Source organism: Pseudocercospora fijiensis, assembly GCF_000340215.1.
Source record: "Pseudocercospora fijiensis CIRAD86 unplaced genomic scaffold MYCFIscaffold_5, whole genome shotgun sequence".
NCBI classification, from domain to species: Eukaryota; Fungi; Ascomycota; class Dothideomycetes; order Mycosphaerellales; family Mycosphaerellaceae; genus Pseudocercospora; species Pseudocercospora fijiensis.
The window spans coordinates 4,337,766-4,360,885 of record NW_006921536.1 but is presented as its reverse complement, the minus strand read 5'-3'; the positions used below and the strand labels follow the sequence as shown (position 1 = coordinate 4,360,885).

Below are 23,120 nucleotides of genomic sequence, written 5' to 3'. Positions count from 1 at the left end.
CGTCCTGTGTCGCTCTCAATAATGCCATCACTACCAATCAACAAACACATCGAGGAGCCTGACCCTACACAACCTCCTTCGCAGGCGCCCTCAACTCAACATAAAAATTATTCATCCCCGGCCCATCCCTCACCTTAACCTTCCCAAACACCTGCTCCCCTTCATCTCCTCCCTCTCGTCGTAACTCCCACAACCAATACCCCAACTTCCTACTCACTTTCCTCTTCACCATCACATACCCCAAACTCCCCATGATAGTCGTCAGTCTCTCATCATCAAAATATCTCGAATTCAAAACACAAGGTGCCGGAAGCACTAAAAACAACATCCCTCCTGCCTTCAAGAATTTCGTCGTTCGGCGTAACATCTCCCCTCGTCCTTCTGGTGTGGGGACGAAATTTAGGACTAAAGATAACGAGATGATTGAGAAGAATTCTGTTGCTGATGTGGGTAAAGGACGATGCATGAAGTCCTGTTTTAGAATCCCTGGGGCTTGGGAAGAGAGATCAATTCGTGAAATTTCTGTGAATAGGTTGGGATGTTTGCTGCATGCGTTTCTTGTTGAGAGGGCGCCGATTTCTAGCATGCGGAGATTTTCTCGGTGCTGTTGTTGTTCTTGTTGGAGCCAGTTTACGAGGACGATGCTGGAATCTCCGCCTCTGGAACTCGATTGGCCGAGGATTGAGGCTTCTTGGTAGGCTTTTAACCCTCCTAGGCTTGAGATTTCGGATTCGAGGGCGCGGATTAAGGAGGTGTTGTTTGAGGCCTTTGCTGACGCGAGGGATTTGTTGAGGTGGTGGAATTTTACGATTTTTGCTTGGGTTGTTTTTGAGGAGAGGGTTTTGGGGTTTTGATTCTGGGATGTTGGGGGACGGCCGGATTTGAGGGATTTTGGTCTCTTCTTGTGGTTTGATGCCATGGTTAGGTAGGAGTGAGTGTGTGCGGATTCTTGTGGTAGTGGTTTTGGCTGGCGATGGTGTTTTCGAATGTGTGGTTTTTAGCTTTCTTGTATCCGGTGGTGCGGTGTCTGCATATAGCTTGAAGCTGCTGTGTGGCTCATCTCTCGGTCCAGAAGACTTTGCCTAACGAGATCAGCTTGAGAGTGTGATAGTCAATAGAAGAGAGAGTGGGTGGAAGCATAAAGTGCGATCAGGTCGCGGCTTGCCCATTGGCTCGGCTATACTATCGTTTGCCTAAAACCTGTCAGTGCCGGTGCGGGGAGAACCCTGCACCTCCGAGAGAGGAACCACACCGCTATTTTGGTGGTTTTTCAATTATTTCTCCTCCTTCTGATGTGTAGAATCCTCTAGTATATCGTAGATATCGTGTCGTCGGTATTTTAGTGGTATAGACCCTTCCGAGGTGTTGTTATTATTGTTACTGCCGCTACGCCGCAATAGTTAAGTCCGCTCGTATAAACCTCGACTAGCAAGGCTAGCTAATAAACCTATTTGCAAAGGGTTAGACTGCTAAGCAGGTTTATGCCTTTGTAAAGTTGCTAATAACTATTAGATCGGTATATAGATATTAAGAGAAATACTATATCTTCGGAGCGTTATATACTAAGTATACTAGCGGACTAAAGCGTAGCAACAAGGCTATCCTTCTTTAGTAAGAACGTAACTTCTTACGCGGCTTCCTTAAAGACCGGCCTAACGCCTATTTTATAGAGATAATCCAAGCTCTTAAGGACGAGTTTCTACGGCTACGACCGATAAGTAATAGCGGAGAGGGTGTTTAGGTAAAGGCGCCTATACTATCGAAGGTCCTAAAGTAGGAGATAGGCATAACTCGTAAGTAGGTTAAACGTAAAGCGAAGGAGCGTAATCCGTTCTTAAGGGCTTTATAGACGATTAGGTGCGCTAAATAGCCGGTAGATCGACTCGTATTTATCGATAAGACTATATCTAATTAGAAGACTAGTTAGCGGAAGTATAGATAGTCGGTAAGAGGTCTAACTTGCGTTAATGTTACCTATATAAGGCGAGAAGTTAGATAGTTAGTATTGCCTACGTTTACGCTATACGGCTATCTTCCGTATACTTACGTATACTAAGGATCGATTAATTCTAATCGTTTCTATCTCTAGCTAACTAAGCAAGTCCTGCCTTGCCTCGAGGATAGTCCGCTAATAATATTTGTTATAGATAATGCTAGTATCTACTATAGTGCGAGAGTTAAGCAGGCGATACTAGATGCCGGCTATTACCTCGAATTTCTACCGCCGTATTCGCCGGATTTAAACCCGATCGAGGGCAGCTTTAATCTACTAAAGAAAGTTATTAAAAAATACCGAGACGACCTTCTAAGATTTGTCGGCTTCTAGGACTACTTGCTTTAGTGCCTATATAAGTATAGGGGTCGTAGATCGAGAGAGTTATTTAAGTTTGCTAGATATAACGTCGATAGTATCGATATTCCGTACGATCTAGCCGAATTCGAACATACCGCCGGCGCGGCTTAGAATATAATAGCGCTAGACTCGGAAGAGTCCTAATAGATAGAATAGGCTTAGAATACCTTACCGTCGATAATTAACGACGTATCGGAAGTGTATTGTAACGGTAAGAGTGTATTTAAGGAAGATAACAAGGAAGATAGCGAACAAGAGGTAGACTTCGAAGATTTCGAGTAATGTAACTAGTCGCTACTAGCGCGCGGAAAGCTCCGAGTTAGAGATTCGAATAAATGTATTCGAACGCTAGCTTTGCCTATCGCTCTTAGTGTTCTATAACTAACGCATTGTATTAATTAATTATATATAGGCTAAATAAGTGCTATTACCGCAAGAATCTCCCGCTTATTACAAGTTTATATGTGTTGTAGTTGTATAAAGATCGATGCCTAAAGAAAGCCCGGATTCCTAGAAATTCTCTCCTTCCTCCGCTACGGCTGCTTCCGCCGCTATAATCTTATCCTATTTCTTCCTTATAAACTCGACGATAGCTTTCTTTAATCTCAACCTTATTCTATCTACTTTAGTAAGTGCCGCCGGCTAGTCGTCCTTTATTAAATTGCAGATAGTCTCTAGCGTCTAGCCTATACCGACGAAATAGGCGATATAAGGCCGTAGATAGTCGTAATCCTAGAATTCGCGCTATAAGGCAACCTAGTCGAAGAATTCTACCGTTAGCTTCTCGCACTAAACGATATTCCGCGGTAGCACAACATTACGCAGACTAGTCTTTATAAGAGCCCGAGTAGGTGTCTTACTTAGCGTACTAGGTATAATACTACTTCCGCGCAATTTACTATCTAGAATACGACCGAAGTCCTTACTAAAGTTGTTAAGAATAATAGGCTAACTTCTAGTAGTAGGAACGGCTTTATATAGCGACTCGGACTTACTGCTTCGGCGGCCTCGCATTCTTCGAGCCTTACCCTTCTAAAACTCTAACTAGATCTTCCTCTTAATTACTATTATCTCTAGACGCATCGGCATCCTATTCTCGAGCTTATTAGTTACTAGATCTCGTTTCTACTCGCTAGAAGCGATAGCCTTATAGCCCTCAATTATAGCAGCGTTAAAGAACGGAAAGTGGTTCTTACTACAGTCCTTTAGTGCTTTATTACGCTAGCAAGCATGCTTACTAGCCTTATAATAATTTGGACAATCTTTATAGCTACAAAGAAGGTCTCTTAGAATATAATAGTCCTACCGGTTCTGTGCCTCTAATTTAGCTATTATAACGCCGGCGTTAGCAAGCTAAATTGAGGTTAGATTAGAAGCCGGTTTACCTAACTTCTTAATACTTAAAGGTCTAGCTGCTACTAGTTTAGGCTTCGTTAAGAAGTCGATATTAATAAAGACATTCTTCCGCGAGGCAAGCACTAATTCTTTGCTAGCTTGTAAAGTATTACTATAGACCTTATCGCTATTAATATTATCTCTAGCTTAATGCTAATCGCTAGTAAAAGCCGTCTTCTAACCGTCGGCTCTAGTACAGATAACGACTCGATTAAACGCTGCCGAGAGACTATTTAACTTCGCTATCTTCGCCGCCTACGCGTATCTATTCTATGCTTCTTGCTTATTAGCCGATAAGAACTTTACTAGCTTCGTTCCTATAGTCCGCGCCGCACCCTTCTTCGTCGTATTAAATAGCGTCTACTAGCCTTTATAATAGAAGGTCTCGTCCGAGAAAGAGCTAGGTTAAGTAATAGGAGCAGCGCCTATAGCGAGAGCGGCTTAGCTGCTAGCAGTAGCAGCCGCCTCCTATACGGCATTAAAAGAGGAGGATATAGAGGTCGAAGCGGAGGAAGAAACAGCCGATTTTAGTAGTTCTATACCGCTAGTCTCCTCTGCCGGCGCCGCTACAGTCTCCTTACTTAGTAGATTAATAATTAGGTCGGTAGTCGCTTTGCTCTTCTTGCCGCCGGAAGATCTACTCTTCGAGCTACCCTTTACCTACTAAGCCGTATTAGTATTCCTTCTTATTAGCGGTAGACTAATAGTCTTCTTAAGAGTGCGGATTACCTTCTTCTTTAGCGTAGAGTTATTTATCTTGTCGTCTAATTGCACTAGCGGCTTACTAGCATTCGTACGTGTCTCTCTTAGCGGCATTATTGCAGTAATAGCACTCGGAAACGGTTAGAATATACGTACGGGGCTCGAACACACGATTATCCTCTACTCGACGACGACAATTAGGAAGAAACACGATAAAAACTACGTAAAAGTGCCCCTTTTGCCTACCCCTGTGCGGCTTAAGAGAGGAGGCGGCTCTGCGGACCGTACTAACAGGTTTTAGGCAAACGATAGTAGCGGGCGCTAGCCTATAATAAACCGCTACTATAGTTTAGAGTTTATAAGGAGTTTAGTGTAGTAAGGTTTAAGTCTTCTCGCGGGAAGAGTCTACTATCTAGCACTATATGTCTAGGAGGAAACTACTTACGCTATACAAAAAGACGCCGAAATAGTATAGAAAATATTCGACTCGGGACACTAATCTATAAGATGCCGACTATCTAAGCCTTAATTACTAGCGTACTACTCGATAGGATGAATATGCTTTAAGACAGCCAACTCAAGATTCTAATTATTAACAACTATCCTGTATACCGAGCAAGACCTCGTATCTTCTCGGCTACTGCTATATACAGAATATCGAAAGCAAGCTATAATTAATCGATTACGAGCGCTCGAGGACACACTTACGTAGGATAGCTATACGAGATCGCTTCTGCTCTATTCTTTAATAACTATGTTATACCTTTACTATAATCTCGGGACGGGTAGCTTTAGTATTTGCTAGCTTATAAAGTGAGTAGCCCTAACTATAGTTCTTTACAGAGGATCGGTAGTACTTAAAAAGAAGGGTTGCTAGTTACTTACCTACTTTCTAATATAATGCCGCAATTCTCGGGTATAATCTTAAACGGCTCTAGTTTCGTAGAGACAGCCTTTTAATCGCCTCTAGTACAGAACTATACGGAACGAGAGTGTTAGTTAGGCTATACATGCTATGCTATTCCTTTAGTAGAGGTTCGATATCGAAACCACCGTCTACTAGAAATCTAAACTTAGACATTGTGTTTATGTAATAGTATAGTAGCTTAAAGTAGTCCTCTATAACTAGATATCGAAGTCCGAAGGGAACGACATCTATTACCGCTTCTCCTAGTATTGTAGGGAGACGTGTAAGTACTATAAAGATCGACGCGTTAGGATGTTTCTATAAGATCGATCCGAAAGTATTGCATTTGCCGAGATCGTATTTGTATAGGTACGACGTGCTATGCTATCCGACGACATTGAAAATGCTGCCTAGACATTCGCTAGTATATAGTCGCTCTGCTATTCTAATAGTAATATGCATTCCGGTATCTAACAACTCAATTCTATACGAATGTCAAGTGTGCCTTGTTATAGAACTAAAAGGAGGTTACTATCGCAGGTTGCATACGCTTTACCTGTAGCTATATTTCTGCCTACAAGAAGTACGTATTAAGACGTAGCTTCTTCTATTATCGGATCACTAGCGCCTCCGATCTTCGCTAGACTATAAAAGAAGTCTATATTGTTATCTATAGGCGAGGAGCAGGCTAAGGTAAAGTATTCTATTATAGGTAAATGCTTAAATAGGACTTATTAGTATAGTAATTACTAAGATAGGACAACATTAGTAACATTGCCTAGGATTTCTAAAATGGTATAGTTTTATAACATTAGCATACACATTAGTATATTAATTATATATATAGGAATCTATTAATATAGAAATTACTAAAATAGGAAACATTAGTACCTCCTACTCTATCTACGATTTTTCGCATCTATAGGGCACGCGGGCAAATATAGAAATTATTGTATCTATAGTACAGTTGTAAAGGCTTAAGGTTCGTACGGTATGCCCTCTATTTCTGTACCCTATCGTTGTCGCCTTAAATAATAAAGTAGGTCGCGCACCCTCGCTGCGTAGGATGTCGCGACTACTATACCTAAAAAGCAAAGTAGGATTTCTGTATTATATAAGATAGCGTATATAATACTGAAATGCTACCTTAGCAAAACGCCTAGGAAAGTGAAGTCCTATACCCCTATCTAGTAAAATTCTAAGTAAAGTAAAGCTAAGTAAAGTCCTTCTATTTAGCTAAGGCATATACTATTATATAATACTAAACATTACGTACGGTAAGGTTTAACAATATAATAGTAACTTCGATAGAATCGAATATTATATCGGATAGTAGTATATATCTTCTTACGCCCTCTCGACTATATACCCTCTTACCCTTATCTATAATACTACCTTAAATATAAGAACTACGTTAACGGTATAGGAAGCAATAATGCGCTCTAGTACGAAGTCTATTGCTCGCTAGCAGTCGTAGCGGCTAATCAAGATCGGTATAGCAACCTCTATACTACGCGCCGCACGCGCCGCTAACTTCCCGCCCGCCTAGGGCACTATAGAGGTCGCCGCTGCGGCGACGCCGCTAGGTCGTCTTCGATCTAGTAAGAAGTTGTATATATCTATCGCTAACCGTACTAAGTATGCCGAGAGTAAGACTAACCGATTATAAATAGCCGTCTCGATACGAAGAAGAAGAAGAACGAGGGCTACTAGGCTATTGTTTCGTTTCTACTAGGGTTCTTAGTCTTAGTGCTAGCGGTATAGCTAGTTTCTCGCTCTAGTAGTCTGCGTGTTTCTGCTAGCTCTGCTTTTCCGCATTTTTGAACTAAAAACTATATTTAATATAGTTTACGTAGATCTAGAAGAGATCTCTACGCCTTGCCCGCTCCGGCCCTTGTCTCGTCGTTATAGTATAGTACGTTTATTCTATTCCTATATTGTTTAGCGATGTCGCTATTTTCCGTATTTAATAGATAGACGAGCGAAGGTAGAAATTACCGCTACCTACTAGATATTCGGTCGGGCCCGTCGCGAGGTCGAGGTTCCGTATTAGCCTCGAGATTCCGTATTTCTATATCTAGTATAGGGACTAGCGGATATAGAAATTCGAGTTAGAATTAGTCTTTAGGTTCCGAATTACCCTCGAGGTTGCGAATTTCTATATTCGGTAGAATAACTAGTCGATATAGAAATTGAAGCTAGCCTCGAGGTTTAGCTTCGAGGTTTGGCCTCGAGGTTGCGAATTTCTGTATTTAATAGGTCGGCTAGCGGATACGGAAATTGAAACTAGCCTCGAGGTTTAGCCTTAAGGCTCCGAATTAGCCTCGAGGTTGCGAATTTCTGTATTTAATATATCGGCTAGCGGATACGGAAATTGAAACTAGCCTCTAGGTTTAGCCTCGAGGTTGCGAGTTTCTATATTTAATAGGTCGGCTAGCGGATACGGAAATTGGTTATCTTCTCGAGGCTTAGGCTTAGATAGTTTGCGAGATCCGGAACTCTAGAAACTCCTTAGACGTCGACTTATTAAGCAGTTAGTATATACCGTTCTGTATTTACTCCTCTAGCGGGACACTTGCCGAGTTACTATATCTATAATACCGGGAATAGTGAATAATTAGGGACGATATCGTAGATTAAACCTACGACTATTATATCGTAGAAAGTTCACCTCGTCTACAATCTATACTATTAAGCTACTACGCGAGCGACAACTACAAAGGCATATATACATATAAGAATTAATAGTTAGTATCTAATAGCGACGCGAGCCTACTACTGCACTAGCAGGTAAGGTTAGGAGTGTAGTCCCTCCTCTGCTTAGTTATTAGTAAATATCCTTTGCCTAGAGGATTCAAATACTACGTAAAACCTCGGGCTTCGGCCTAGAACCCTAGGGGGTATCGCGCTTCCTTAAATATTAGTTCTAAAGCCCTCGGGTATAGCGTCGTAAGAGCTCTATTCCGAGACATCTATATTAGATTAGGAGGTCTAACATTGTTAGACTAAGGTAACCCTACTTCGGCTAAAGTACCGCGTTAAAGTGAATTTACCCCTTACTAGAAAATCGAGAATAGTATAAGCCTAGCCTCTAGCTACGATCGAGTTTCTGTAGCCTCCTATAAAACTTAGACTTCTAGGCGGTAGGGGGTAAGTCTTTTGCCTTTTGCTCCTAAGGTAAGGTAAGTATTTTGCCCTTACTATAAAGGCTATATAAGTCTCTTATTCTAAGGCAAGCAAGGTTAGTAAGTCTTCTACTTTTGTCTTATTACTATAAAGCAAGGTAAGTTAGTCTCTTGCTTCTGCCCTATTACCGGATCAACCTACAAATCTACCTAACCCTCTATATCCTTTTGCTTCTATTTGGAATTTATGCCGTATCTTACACCGATGCCGTATCTTATACCGATGCCGTGTCTTATACCGATGCCGTGTCTTATACCGATGCCGCGTCTTATACCGATGCCGCGTCTTATACCGATGCCGCGTCTTATACCGATGCCGCGTCTTATACCGATGCCGCGTCTTATACCGATACCGCGTCCTTCTGCTTCTGCTTGTAATTTATAATATCCTTATACCGATGCCGTGCCTTATACCGATGCCGTATCCTCCTACTTTTGCTTCTACTTGTAATTTATAACATCCTTACACCGATGCCGTACCTTATACCGATGCCGTGTCCTCTTACTTTTGCTTCTGCTTGTAATTTATAACATCCTTATACCGATGCCGTATCCTTCTGCTTTTACTTCTGCCTATAATTTATAACATCCTTACACCGATGCCGTGCCTTATACCGATACCGTGTCCTCTTGCTTTTGCTTCTGCTTGTAATTTATAACATCCTTATACCGATGCCGTGTCCTTCTGCTTTTGCTTCTACCTATAATTTATAATATCCTTATACCGATGCCGTATCCTTCTACTTTTGCTTCTACTTGTAATTTATAATATCCTTACACCGATACTATATCCTTCTGCTTTTGCTTCTACTTATAATTTATAACATCCTCGCACCTAGGCCGTGTCCTTCTGCTTTTGCTTCTGCTTATAATTCATAACATCCTCGTACCGAGGCTATATCCTTTTGCCTATACCGATGCCGTGTCCTTCTACTTTTGCTTCTGTTTATAATCTATAACATCCTCGTACCTAGGCTATATCCTTTTGCCTATACCGATGCCGTGTCCTTCTGCTTTTGCTTCTATTTGTAATTTATAACATCCTCGCACCTAGGCTATATCCTTTTGCCTATACCGAGGCTATATCCTTTTGCTTCTGCTTAGTTGTAATTCATAACATCCTTATACCGAGGCTATATCCTTTTGCCTATACCGAGGCTATATCCTTTTGCTTCTGCTTAGTTATAATTCATAACATCCTTATACCGAGGCTATATCCTTTTGCCTATACCGAGGCTATATCCTTTTGCTTCTGCTTAGTTATAATTTATAACATCCTTATACCGAGGCTATATCCTTTTACTTCTAGTTGTAATTTATAACATCCTCGTACCGATGCTATATCCTTTTGCTTCTATTTAGTTATAATTTATAACATCCTTATACCGATGCCGTAATAAGAGTAAGTTAAAGTTATCTGCTATATCGGCAGCCGCTACTATAGGCTTCCGGCGGAGTTTAGAAGGAAGCCGATGCCTCTTTGTTATACGACCAATTTCGAGAAGCGCGGCTATCCGCTAGCTATGCGATGCATATATACTATAGCGACCTATACTCAAATTCCCTAGTTAGTTTCGTAGACAATGTATATAATAGTTTAACCGCTTACCCGGCGGACGGCTCCTCTCGGGGCGTAAGCCCTTTATAAGTATCTTAAACTAGCTCGAGCTAGATGCCTTTGTCGGTAGTAACGTTATAGAACCTCTTGTCTATATATAGGACGTATCGCTCTATATAGGCGCGTCTGTATTGCTGTCTATATTAACGTACTCGATAAACCTTCGGGTTGTATTATTTGTACTAAATACGCGGTATGCGATAGCTAGTCCGGTATCTGTATAGTTCTTCGAGGGCCGTAGCAATCGCGTCGAGTAATTCGTATTGTTTCTATCGACTCCGAGTCTCCGATATAACCGTCGCTAGCGGGTAAGGTATGTCTATCGCTATAGTTCGGTAGGAACGTAGTTGCTAGGCGGTATACACTACGGAGCTGCGGGTAGTTATAGTATTAATAGTAATGTTATTCGACGATCTACTAAGCAAGGTCTTATAAGAGGAAGACTAGCGGCCTTAATGTCCTACTAAGACCCCGAATCTAGCGATCTATATCTGTCCGACTGCCCCGCGCGAATTTCTATATTCTATAAATACTACTACGGATACAGAAATTCGTACGGGTTAGTCCGACAAGCACAACACGTTATATAATATACTTACGTAGCAATTAACGATAGCTATACTAAGTTGGAACCAGATTTTCCGTATTTATAGTAGCCTACTACGGATACGGAAATTCGCGCGAGAACGACTATAGCCTTATAGCCGCCCTTATAGCTTTGCTGTAAGCAATAGTTTAACCGCTTACCCGGCGGACGGCTCCTCTCGGGGCGTAAGCCCTATATATCTATTGCTAGATGCCGTTATTTCGTAATATCGTTGCAAAACCCTTTATCCGAGGTAGGCGGCTATTACGCGGGGTGTTTCTATATCTATAGTAGCCTACTGCAGATATAGAAATTCGCGGGAGAACGGTTAACTATAACTAATAACTCGACTATACCCTTTTAGATACGAGGCTCAATCTGTTACTAAGCCTAGAACCGCCCCTCTCGTAGAGCCTAGTCCGCTAAAATCGCTGCTCTAGCGGTGCCTTATTAGAGTCGAATAGACGAGGTCTACGATATTCTTTATTAGCAATAAAGATGTTCATTTCGGTAGTAAGCGCTAGTCGCGCATCTTCGTCTTCCTGCTCCCTATATAGAAAGTCGTCGCTATCCGTTATAATACGCTATTAGCGTATAGCCCGTACCGTCGGGCTTTCTATTGCCGGTATCTATATTAGATATTATTTGTATACGCTAGTTATTCTTACGCCGAGACGTTCTATAAACTTATATATATTAGTATATACGTCTTTAATACTGCCCGTTATTGCGTCTATATCCTAATCGTCTAGCTCCTCCGACTCGGCTATACTATCTAAGTTAACGCGTAGTAGGCCTGCTATTATGTCGGCGAATGCCCTTTAGAATAAGGACGCTTCCTTATCGTCCGTCGGCTCGGTAGATTGTTAACTAGACATCGCCTTATATTAAACGTTTCGTGCCTATATAACCGCCTAGCCTATATTTAGAAAACAACTAAGTAACGCTAGCTAGCTTAATACTATACCGCTATGTATGTTAACTTAGACCGGGAGTAGCTCTTTTCGCAACTTCTCGACGTATAGCGGCAAAGTAATATCCTCTCGGATTATATTACTATATAGATACTTAAACTCCTCGATAGTAGTCTTCTTTATAGTCCGCGTACTATAGACTTCCCCTTACGCCGACTTCGCCTTACTAAATGTATATACTATAATAAAGTGCTTAAGCTATGTCTCTAGGCTTATACTTAGCGAGTCTAGTCGGCGCCGTTCTATGTTCGCTGCCTCGTTTGTTACCCTCTTATTATATATTCGCTTATCCTCCTCTTGTTCGGCCTACTTTTATATACGGCGTTCTTCTATAGATATTAGCCGTTCTGCTCGTCTAGCTTCTTACGCGCGCGATATACCTTCGCCTTTAGCTATACGTACGTCGAGTTCGCGATCGATTCTCTCTTTCTTAGCCCGTTCCTTCTCGACTAGTAGTTAGTTAGCCTTCGCTTTCTCCTGCTATATAACCCCTACTCTTTTTTCTGCTTATATTATTCTAGTAAATTTGTCTTAAGCAGTAAAACCGAGCTTGCGTTCGTTTTTAGTAATTGCTGCTTCGGCGGCGTTAAGGGTAGCGTAATATCGGCGACTTAGTAGGGCTGGTTGTATATTAGCGCGTACGGTCGCGGCATACTATTATGCTATTATAGCGCGAGTCGTAGCGGTTGTCTTTATTCGTACCTAGCGGGTAGGACTTTAATCGGATATAGGTACTTTCCGCTTCCTCGTACTATTTTGCTAGCGGACCGTCGAGTATCTAGTCGGCTTCTTCGTACTATTAGTATAAAACTTATCTATTATAGCTACTAATCTCTATTAGGCAGTAGCTATCCGACTTACTCCCGCCTACGCTGTCTTCTTTCGTATCCCCTCTTTCTCCTTCTGCTTCTATATAGTAGCTGTCCCTATCTCCTTCTTAGTAGTTACTTTCTCTTTCTCTTTCTCTTACTATACTAATCCTAGGGCTCGCTTGTTTTATCGCCGTACATTGTTAAATTGTCTACTAGCGGATTTCCTAGCCTTTATAGTAGCGGCTTAGTCCTTTTTTCTCTAGCGTACTTCCGCTTTAGTCGTCGCTAGACCTAGATCGATTCGTACGGGAAGAATAGCTTTACCGATCGAGACACCGGATTCGGACTACTAGAGGGCTTCGGCTATAAAGCGATTACGATATGCTTTTATATCCTCGGCAGTTATAGCCTTAAGTTACTTAAGTGCGCGTTTACTAAAGCTCGTATCGTTGTCTAAGAAGTAGTCTTTATCTACGTCGGTTTCTTGCCTAAGTTCCCTACGCGCTTAACGGTTAGTATTGCATATATCGACTTCTTTCTTATAGCGCTAGAGATAGAAGTTTGCCCTATCGTAGACGATAGCTTACTTAAAGCTAGACAACCGTAATATCTACTACCGGATCGCAATCTTCTCGCTCTTGCTACTACTATTAGCCGGGTTCGCTATAGTCTCGATATTATCCTTATCTTCTTCCCTTTTACTACTACTACTACTATCGCCCTCGTTAGTATCGATTATATACAGCTGCCCTTCGTAGTTAATTTGTCGGCGATTAGGCTGTTTGCCTTTTTAGCCTCGTTTACCGACGATAGGATGCTCGCCGTTCCTACGCCGTACGTACGTCTTCTTCGTATACCCTCGACCGTCGAGCCTATTTTGCTTATAAACGGAATATAATTTCGGAGTCCCCGGCTTTCCGCTTCGTAACCTTAGCTTACGTTTCTTACGTTCTCGAGCCTTCTTTAGCCGACCCTTCGTCTTCTCGAGTAGCGGAGGCTTAGTAACGCCGTCGAGTTCAATCTAGTTATACGTTATTAGCTATAGAATGCTCGAGTAAGTGTCTAGATACGACGTCTAACTATACGCTTCGTCGATATAGTCTTCTAGGTCGTTCGATATTAGAGCCTCGTTCCTAAAGAAGCGGATCGCTATATACGTATATTTATAAGGCATTCGCATATCCTAGAATACTCTATAGCTATATGTCCGTAGATTAAGGTCTACAATATATAATTCTTTTAAAGCACTACTCTTAATTACCGCTCTGCCTAGTATTATCGGTAGGTAGATCTACCCGGCCCTAGAACTATATAGATATCGCTATTGTTCTTCCCTATAATAGTCCGACTATCGTAGTGTTTTAAAAGTACGACGGCGCCGCTCGTAGTTCTTAACTATTAACTTCTCCTATATCGCTTAGTAATACTAGAATATAGTTATTTCGCGTTCTACTAAGTATTTATTGTTTATCGACTCCGAGTTGTTTAAGGTTAAGTGTCTAAACCGCGGATATTCCTCGAGCGGTACGTAGTATATTGTCTATCGAGACGTATCGATGCCTTCGAAGTACGGTATTAATTCTACCTTCTCGCCGGTCTTGCTCCTCCGCTAGTCTTAGGGTATCTCGTATAGTATCGCGGACTTTTTAGCTTTAAAAGGAACCTCCGTTGCAATCGTAGCGAGATAGCGGATCGTATTAGCAATAGTAGGGCTAAAATTATTATCGAAGTTCTCGGTAAGGTGCTATATATAGTAGTAGTAGTGTATCTTACGCCTACTATATACCTTCGTTACTATAGGAACTAGGCCCTTCTGCCGATCGCTAACTAGAGATCTATGCTCCGTTACGGACAATTCGTCTATAAGTACTAACTAATCCTCGAGATGCTATAAAAACTACGACTATGTTTCCTCTAACTCCGACCGTATATAGTACTATCCTAGAATATATACCTAATTCTCGGCATCGATGCCGGCGACTATTAAAAGGACACTACCGTATATGCTAGACATATAACTACTATCGAGAGTAAACAACTTACGTAGATGTCGAAAGCCGCTTAGCCGCACGTATAGAAAGATCGCAGAAGCCTAATGCCGATCTTACTAGTCGATATATAGGGCATAGAATGCACTAGTATATGTATCGTCGAGGCTCTATATTGTAGCTAGTACGTCGAAAAGCGGTCTAATCCTCTACTACGAGTCCTTTTCCGAGCTAATAAGTTCGTCTAGATACCGTTTCTTAATCCGGAAAGCTTATATATATATAATCTTATTTAAGTATTAGTTCTATTCCGTACGTTGAAGCTAGTTTAGCTTAAGTCGCTAGTCGGCAGCAACAGCGTTAATATAGTGCCTAAAGAGGACGTTAACTCTGTAATTCCTTAGATTGTTATAGTATATTACCGGGGAGCATTCGTGTTCTTCTAAGGCAAAGACTTCTACTTGTTCCCCGTCGTCGCCCTTCTTATTATAGCGTAGCAAGACCTTGAATATGTATTGCTTCCTCCCGTCCGTATCGAATATACGATATTCGCGATTGCTTAGACATACGTACTCTTTACGTTTTAGCTTCGATAACCTAGCAAATAAAGACTACCCCTTCTATGCTATATACTAATCGAATGCCCTTACTACTACCTGCATATTTGGATAGTATTAGCCTTAGGCGAGTAGTGCGGGCGACGCGTTTCTACGCGTCGCTATAATCGTCTTTAGGTATAGCGATTCGTAGTATCGTATTTGTCTAGTATACTATAGTTAATCGTCGTCGTCGTTATTATTATTATTATTATAGGAACGAAGGTCGGCGAAGGGAATAGAGAACACGATATACTAATTTAACGTATTTAACGTATAATTAGGAGGAAATTAGCTAGGGTCTTAGTATGCTATCTACCTTATCTCCTCGGTCGCGGTCGGGGACCTTGTCCTACGTGCTCGCAGACTCGATAACGCGTATATTATAGCGGCATTGTCGAGATATACGATTACAATACCCGAACTAGCACTACGAGCCGAGCTTACGGACTTTAAGCTAGAACTCCCTTCGACCCCCTTCTATTTCGATACAGTATTCCCCGATTAGAAGTATACTATAGACGCTCTTAACCGAGATATTATTAGTATATAGGAGTCTAGGGATACGTTTATCGCATAGTACTAGACAGGTCGAATGCGGAGATTTGTATACAAAGTAGACTCGGAATACGTAATAAATATTATTCTAGTAAAGTAGGACGATAGGATCTAGGTCGTACATTTCACCGATTATTTATCTTATATAGTAGCGGCGGCGAGCCCTCGTTACCTAAGATTCGTACCCGGGGCAATCTATATCGATGTAGTTAAGGCATACGAGGCCTTTATTTACTAGCTTATACTACTAAGGGGATAGACAAATACGACCGAAGCGTATAATACGGCGCCGCGTAGCATTTTGTTATATCTAAAGCTTAGATATAGTCGTTCGAAGGACTATATGTTTCGTATTATTATTAGATATTAATACGAGTATAAAGGAGGTAGGGCGAAGGTTCGATAGTTTATAGAGCATATATATAGAGTCTAAGATCCGAGTAAGTATACGAGGTATGCCTGAATTTCTATATTCTATACGACTAACTATAAATATAGAAACATAACTATCGAACATTAACTAGAAGTAATCTAATATCGCATTATCAAATATACGAAACTCGCCTTCGTAATCGTACTCGCAATAGCACTTCGTTATCGTCGTCGCCGGTATTGTTTTAATATCGTACGCTTAATCGCATAATCTACGCCGATGCGGCGCAATATTGCTCCTCCTATAGGTAGGAACGGTATATATAAGCAGGTTTCGAGAAGAGTAGCGCAGTTCTTTTTAGTAGAGCAGTACAGATTTCGAGCGATAGGGCTAGAGTTTTAATAGTTTCGGGGAGAGTAGTACGGATTTAAAGCAGAGTAGTACGGATTTCGAGCGATATAGCTAGAGTTTCGGCAGGTTTTAAGTATAGCAGTACAGATTTCGAGCGATATAGCTAGAGTTTCGGTAGGTTTCAAGCATAGTAGTACAGATTTCGAGCGATATAGCTAGAGTTTCGGCAGGTTTCAAGTATAGCAGTATAGATTTCGAGCGATATAGCTAGAGTTTCGATAGTTTTTAAGAAGAGTAGTACAGATTTCGAGTAGGAGAGCTAGAGTTTCGATAGTTTTTAAGAAGAGTAGTACAGATTTCGAGTAGGAGAGCTAGAGTTTCAATAGTTTTTAGGAAGAGTAGTACAGATTTCGAGTAGGAGAGCTAGAGCTTTAATAGTTTTTAGGAAGAGTAGCGTAGATTTCGAGCGAGAGAACTAGATACTAAGTAGGTTTTAAGCTAGAGAACAGGAGTCTAGCTATACCTATATACGGCCGCCGCTTCTCGCTATATCTATACAGCGCTATAATTCTCGCTATTTCTATACTATACTATTATAATAGAAACTGGCTACGCCTAGGTTTAAACGCTACCTCCGGTTCGTACCTAGTCGATATTCTATAGTATTATACTACATTATAGTGTAGTGCATTTTCCCCCTTGCTTCTAATTCTTGTTGCTATACTAACTACTAGCAGACACAGATAGAGACGGTAGCGGCGTCTCTCCTAAATAATTGCTCTATATCCGCCTATACTGTTCTCGAGCCTTTTGCCGCTACCTTTCCTCCTCCGCTCCCTACTCTCGATCGATTACTACTCGAGCCTTAGCCTCGGTATCTAGACTAACTAGTTTGCCGCTAGAGCCTTGTCGAACTGCTCTCTAGATCTCCGCGTCGATCCGAGCTACCTAAGCCTAGAGATCTCTTATATTCGGTAAAGGCATTAACGATTTCGAGTACTAGTTTTAGAGTTGCTCTACTAAAGAGGGGGACAAAGAGCATATAGACTCGTATATAATGCATAGTAACTACTAGTTACGTACTATGCTGTTTGCCGCCTATTATGTTTATATAAACGCAAACAGCAAACGGTAAACGGCAAATAACAAGCAATAGGCAACAAGTCGAATAGTATACGAGTTAACGAATACGGTAGATAGCAAATAATAGGATAGAAGGGCTTAGAAGCAGGGGCGCTAGCTAGGTCTAAATCGAGGCTAACGATAGAGGCATATACGTAGACAATAGCGGAGGCAACGTAGGAGCAGAGACTTAGCCTAGCTTTAGGGAATGTAAAAGACTAATAGTCCGCCTATAAATACAGAAATTTACGATTAGTCGGCAGATGCGGGCACTAGCGGGTATCTAGTTTAGTAAATATAGAAATTGTAACGAGCGAGGCAAATAGCTAAATAGGCAATCGACGTAACTTCTCGAAGTATACGCTCTACGACCGACGTAACTAGAGTTCTCGAGTCTACGATATTAATACTTTATAAATAGGATATACTAGGCCTTCTAGAGATTACGAATGTAGAAGTACGTAGGTATGCCTATAAATACAGAAATTCACGATTAGCTAGCTAACGCGGGTGCTAGCGGGTATCTATAGTAATAAATATAGAAATTCGATCGACTATAGGTACCTACGATAAGAAGGCCTATCGATATAGACAAGAACTGCGATAGTATAAGAGAATAAGAGAATACAAGCGGTTAGCAATAGCAGCATCTAGCGCTATATAGTAAGTTTTATTTTTAATAGCGTAATAGCGCGCTAGCTACTACGAGATGCTATAAGGTCTTACGACCTCGTCTTGCGACGAGGCGGCCTCGAGAACCGAACACTAGCCAAACCTAGACTAACCTAGACTAAGACTAAATAGTAGAAAAAAAAAACAGAAAAACAAAGACCTAGCGCCTACTCCTTGTCCTTATTACTCTTAGCCTCCGAACTATCCGAACTATCCGACGATAAACAAGGCGGCGAGTCGCGATCTATATATAGATAGTTCGCCTAAATGCAGCGGGCGCACTTACGCTATATACTAAAGGCATTAGTAGCGTACTCGCGGCACTCGTAGGTTAGCTCGCGGTAGCACTCGATATATAGGCGGCGGCGGCGGCGAGATAGCGACAGGATCTCTATAATACGGCCGATATGCGACTAGATCTTCTAATAGCTAGGGTAAACTAAATAATTATTAGTATATATATACAGACCTCTATACTCTAAAGTTAAATATACGACGCTACTTTTTCTCTAAAATAGACTACTACTTATCTACCGCCTCTAGGCGGCGAAGCGGCACTATATTCTTGCTAGCTTTCGCTAGACGACCGCGTCTATTACTAGCCCGGTCGGCTAGGGTCTTACCCGGAAAAGTTAGTACCTCGCGAGGCGCAACGATTAGTATAGAGGGGGCGGAGGGAGAGGCGGCGGCGGCGATAGGCATAAGGGAGCTAGAAGGGGGGGCAGCGGTAGCAGGCTCGAAAAAAGAGGAGGCTAAAGAGGGGGAGGGGGAGGGTAGAGCGGCGGCAGCGGCGGCGGTAGGCTTATCGTCGTCGATACTATAATAATATTAGCTCTCTATTAATAGTAAAAGAGCTCGAAATAATTAAACATACGGTAGAGTTTCCTCGCTAAAAGGCGGCACTTAGTAGTCGTTCTACCTATAGATAAGATATAAGAATGCTAAATATACTAAGTTCTCGAGGACTAAACTAGAACTTATAGGGCTAGTTTGTCGTCGCTACTAGCGTCGACTATAATATTATCGCTATATAGACTGTTAGTAAAATGAGCTCTACGAATGACCTGCTAGCTCTATACTTATTCTGCTGCTGCTGCTACTACTACTACTGCCGGCGCTAGCGTAGTACGAGAAAGGCCGCGCGGAAACGAGCGGCGTTAAGGGAGCGGCGGGCGAGGTCGGCGGTAGCTAAGCGCTTGCGAACACGACGACTAGAGGCAATTAGTATATATTCCTAATAAATGCTATTAATGTTAACAACTTATAGAATAGCACGGCGGCCGCGGCGGTAGGCGGTAGAGCTCTAAATAAAGCAAATTAGTTACTTAATGCCTTCCTTATCTAAGTTTAGTTAAGTCGTACCTAGCTAAAGAAGGGGTAACCGCGAGCAGTCGGAGTAAACTAGGGACCGGCTATCTTTGTTACTTCCTATACCGTTAACGTAGGTCTTATATTTAAGGTAATATTGTAGACGAGGGTAAGAGGGTATATACGATATCTAAAGGAAGAAGGGAAGAAGAAGTAGAAGGAAGAACTAAGGAAAAGATATACTATCGTAAAACCCTATAGCTATTATTCTATTGTTTAAGTAATAACGAGGGTCTAGGTAGGGCTTTACTTAGATTAGGTAACAGTAATTAGCTTCGCGGTACGGCGAGGTAATGTTACTAAAGTAAAGCGTTTGTAAATTTCTATATCCGTAGTAGTTGCTACTAGATATAGAAACTATAATTCTAGTCGAGTAAGATTCGCGACCTTGCGATAATAGTTAGTACGGATTGGCTTCGCGCTACGATAAGGTAATATTACTCGAGTAAAGCGTTTATAGATTTCTATATCTATAGTAGTTACTACTAGATATAGAAATTGTAAATCGGCTAAGGTAAGCTTTACGACCTAGGCGACAATAGTTAGAGTTTCTTTAAGCCCGAGGCTCCCCGATACTATCCCTACGAACTAATAATAGTAGAACTGCAGATTATAGTAAAAGGGACCGATTAGGTTTTAAGTTTAGAGTAGAGGAGAGTAACTAGTTAGGATTGATTAGAATATATATAACTAATCGATTTTCTATATCTATAGTAAATATATACGAATATAGAAAGTCGATTACTACGAAGGTAGATTACTACGAAGGTAGATTGCTACAAAGGTAGATTGCTACGAAGGTAGATTGCTACGAATATAGAAAGTCGATTACGGCGAAGGTAGATTGCTACGAAGGTCGATTGCTACGAATATAGAAAGTCGATTATAGCGAAGGTCGATTGCTACGAAGGTCGAGCGGTTAAAAGCTAGTCGTTTTGTACTTAAGTCGTAAAGTCGTAAAGTAGTATAGTCGTAAAGTCGATCCGCCGAGTCTATACTATCTTTTCTATATTTATAGCACGTAGTATAGGATATAGAAAATGTAAGCTAAATAATAGGATCGAGCGTACGAAGGACTCTTTAATCGTTTTGTACTAAATTACTTTAGTAGTATATATTTGTGTATCTACTAGCTAAGGCTACGAATATAGAAAATCCTATGCGTATAATTTTTGCGCTAATGTTTCCTATACGTGTAATTTTTGTACTAATGTTTCCTATGCCTATAATTCCTATAGCTACAAAAAGCTAGTTAGATAGGACTAGTCCTATCTAAGTAATTCCTATGCCAATGTTTACTATCTAAGTAAGAGGAGTCCCATCTCAGTAATTACTATGCCAATGATTCCCATTTGAGTATTTACCCGTATTCCATTGACTCATCCTGCATTGGTCCAGAGACCGGCTCGAATTTCGAGACGGCCACAGTTGGTCTCAGACGATACAGCAAGGTTTGTTTTGTGTCCTTTCGGGGTGTCGTAAAAGAAGTGCCAGAAAGTCTTTCTGTATGAAGATCCTGTTTGTTTCTCTGCGGTATCTTGCAACCATTTGGCACAATTCCAGCAACTGCCTCAGATCTGGAGATATGGAAATCTGTGTGAGTAGTTGGCATTTCCTTCAATACTAGTCTCATCGTATTGGTGGTATTGATGCCCCTGGTTGACGAGGTGAAGAACCTGCTTGTCCTCGCGAGACTTCCTCCTCTTCCGAACAAATCCTTTAGGATGTCCCATCTCATTGGGATCTACCTTTTGCTGTCAGCGATGCCCCTGCAGGTTCCAGAACATGAGACAGGCACAATCCCATCCCAATGAATCCCATCACACAAAATCCAAGAATCATCTCCACAAACCAAGATCCTGCACCTTCGGAGAATATCTTCCTTTCTCTTCAGTTCATGCAAATGCAAAGAAGTATTGAAAGGAATGAACAGGCCCTCACGTGGTCGAATACCGGATGCCGGATGCCGGATGACGTGGAAAATGTGTTGTTCGACCGGGTCTCCACTCTCTCCACGGCTTTGAATATGTGGGATTGAAAGTTAGTTTCAGTTTCAACAGTGTTCCCATGCCATGCCGGCGGATAGTGAACGAACAGGAAAGCGGAGTGGTGCGGATGTTGAATTGTTGAACGTGTCATGAAGTTAATGTGTGGAGCTTGGGTTGGTGAGAAGGCAGAAGAAGAAGGCAGGTTCGAAGCACCGATGTAATGGAGAGGAGATAAGCAGCTACTGTAGAGACATGACTGCGTCGAGAGTCGATCGGAGTGCGAAAATTTCGTCATTGCGCAAGACAGCAAAAAGGTAAATTGAGATGGTGATGCTTAGGCCTCTGGAGAAATTGCTTTCAATGGTCATCATTACCGCTAAAGGTGATCAAGATGCACGCCTCAATAATGCTCCCGCATTCCTTGTAGAAAGCACATAGCAGTATACGAAATGGTCGACTCAGCGACATGCTCTAAGAAACCCGCTTCCACCAGACATGCTAGCTATCCTTTTACAATCTCTAGTTTACAACATGCGGATTGGCAGACCGTTGCTGGTACGTTTGACCTTGCTCGAGCTGCAAGTTGGGGTGAAGACGCCGAGATCGTAGAGCCAGGCACCGCTGTTGAATTCGGAGTAGACGGTGTTGATCAGCCATGGCTCGCCCGTGTTACCCTGGTTGCATGAGACCTCCAGGATGATGATACCGGTGACTTGTTGCTCCGGCTGGACGGTGCCAGGAGCGCTGGACTTCCATCGGAGAGCGACGAAGTCGCATCCGTGCCATACGTTGAGGTTCTCGAATGGGATGCTTGGTTGACCCCCCTGGCCGGCCTCGAAGGACTGAAGGCTGGTGAAGGTGGCAGAGCCCAGAGGCTGTGGGCCGTTGGGGCAGCCATTGTTGATCAGTTCGTTCACAGAGTCGGAGTAGTCAGTGAAGTCCTGGGTGAGGTAGGCTTCGGCAGAGGCATTGGAGTAGCTGGTGATGAGGGTGCGGAAGTTGTCGGCGACCTTTTGGGCACCGGCATCATCGATGCAACCGCCTGGACCGCCTGGACCGCCTCGTCGTCCAAGAGAGGCCGCAGAGGCAAGACCGACAAGGCCAGCGAAGAATGCGGCGCGCATCTTGGTCAGGTGGTAGTTGGAAGAGTGTCTAAACGATTGACTTGAAAGCTGATGCTTGGCTCTGACCTTGACTGCAGCTGGAGAGGTTGCGATTGAGAGCTGGTGGAAAGCGATCTGCTGGGACGTCACGACTGTTTATGTACCTGAGAGTCTCCGCACAGGGAGCTCCAGTTCTGCAGGTAGGAATAGTGTTGTGGTTAAGTCAGCAATCCTGCAATAGTTCAGGATCGAGAGTCCATCCTATTCATAGCTGCAGCTCGATTTTGCACTGGCGCTACTGTCGACTAGGTTCACCCGTCCAGTTGAAGTATAGCGAGTAAGGCATGGCCTCCGCACATAATAAAGCTACTAGCAGCAAACGGGATGACGGCGCCTGTGGTGACAGACGAGTGTGCAGGCCAAGGGCGGAGGCACCATGGCACTGCTGGCTCATCACATGCAAGACCGG

The 23,120-nt window shown here is 42.3% G+C and overlaps 4 protein-coding genes across 4 annotated transcripts; 2 read left to right on the top strand and 2 right to left on the bottom strand.

Moving 5' to 3' along the window:
* Positions 1-64: 64 nt before the first annotated feature.
* Positions 65-919, bottom strand: MYCFIDRAFT_40460 (uncharacterized protein; the record flags this gene model as incomplete). The annotated part of the gene is made up of 1 exon (XM_007928808.1): positions 65-919. The coding sequence occupies one exon, from the start codon at positions 917-919 to the stop codon at positions 65-67; it is 855 nt and encodes a 284-aa protein (XP_007926999.1).
* A 7,815-nt stretch (positions 920-8,734) lies between these two features.
* On the top strand, positions 8,735-8,920 carry MYCFIDRAFT_40293 (uncharacterized protein; the record flags this gene model as incomplete). Its single annotated transcript, XM_007928796.1, has 1 exon — positions 8,735-8,920. A coding segment is annotated over one exon (186 nt), but the record flags the coding sequence as incomplete, so codon positions are not given.
* Positions 8,921-10,956: 2,036 nt separating this feature from the next.
* MYCFIDRAFT_175867 (uncharacterized protein) lies at positions 10,957-21,871 on the top strand (the record flags this gene model as incomplete). The annotated part of the gene is made up of 9 exons (XM_007929526.1): positions 10,957-10,961; positions 20,918-21,020; positions 21,055-21,155; positions 21,188-21,316; positions 21,355-21,588; positions 21,612-21,619; positions 21,647-21,666; positions 21,704-21,765; positions 21,799-21,871. The coding sequence occupies 9 exons, from the start codon at positions 10,957-10,959 to the stop codon at positions 21,869-21,871; spliced, it is 735 nt and encodes a 244-aa protein (XP_007927717.1).
* Positions 21,845-22,767, bottom strand: MYCFIDRAFT_211595 (uncharacterized protein). The gene has a single exon (XM_007929525.1). It carries the CDS (start codon positions 22,670-22,672, stop codon positions 22,073-22,075), a length of 600 nt encoding a protein of 199 aa, XP_007927716.1. The 5' UTR covers positions 22,673-22,767; the 3' UTR covers positions 21,845-22,072.
* Positions 22,768-23,120: the final 353 nt, after the last annotated feature.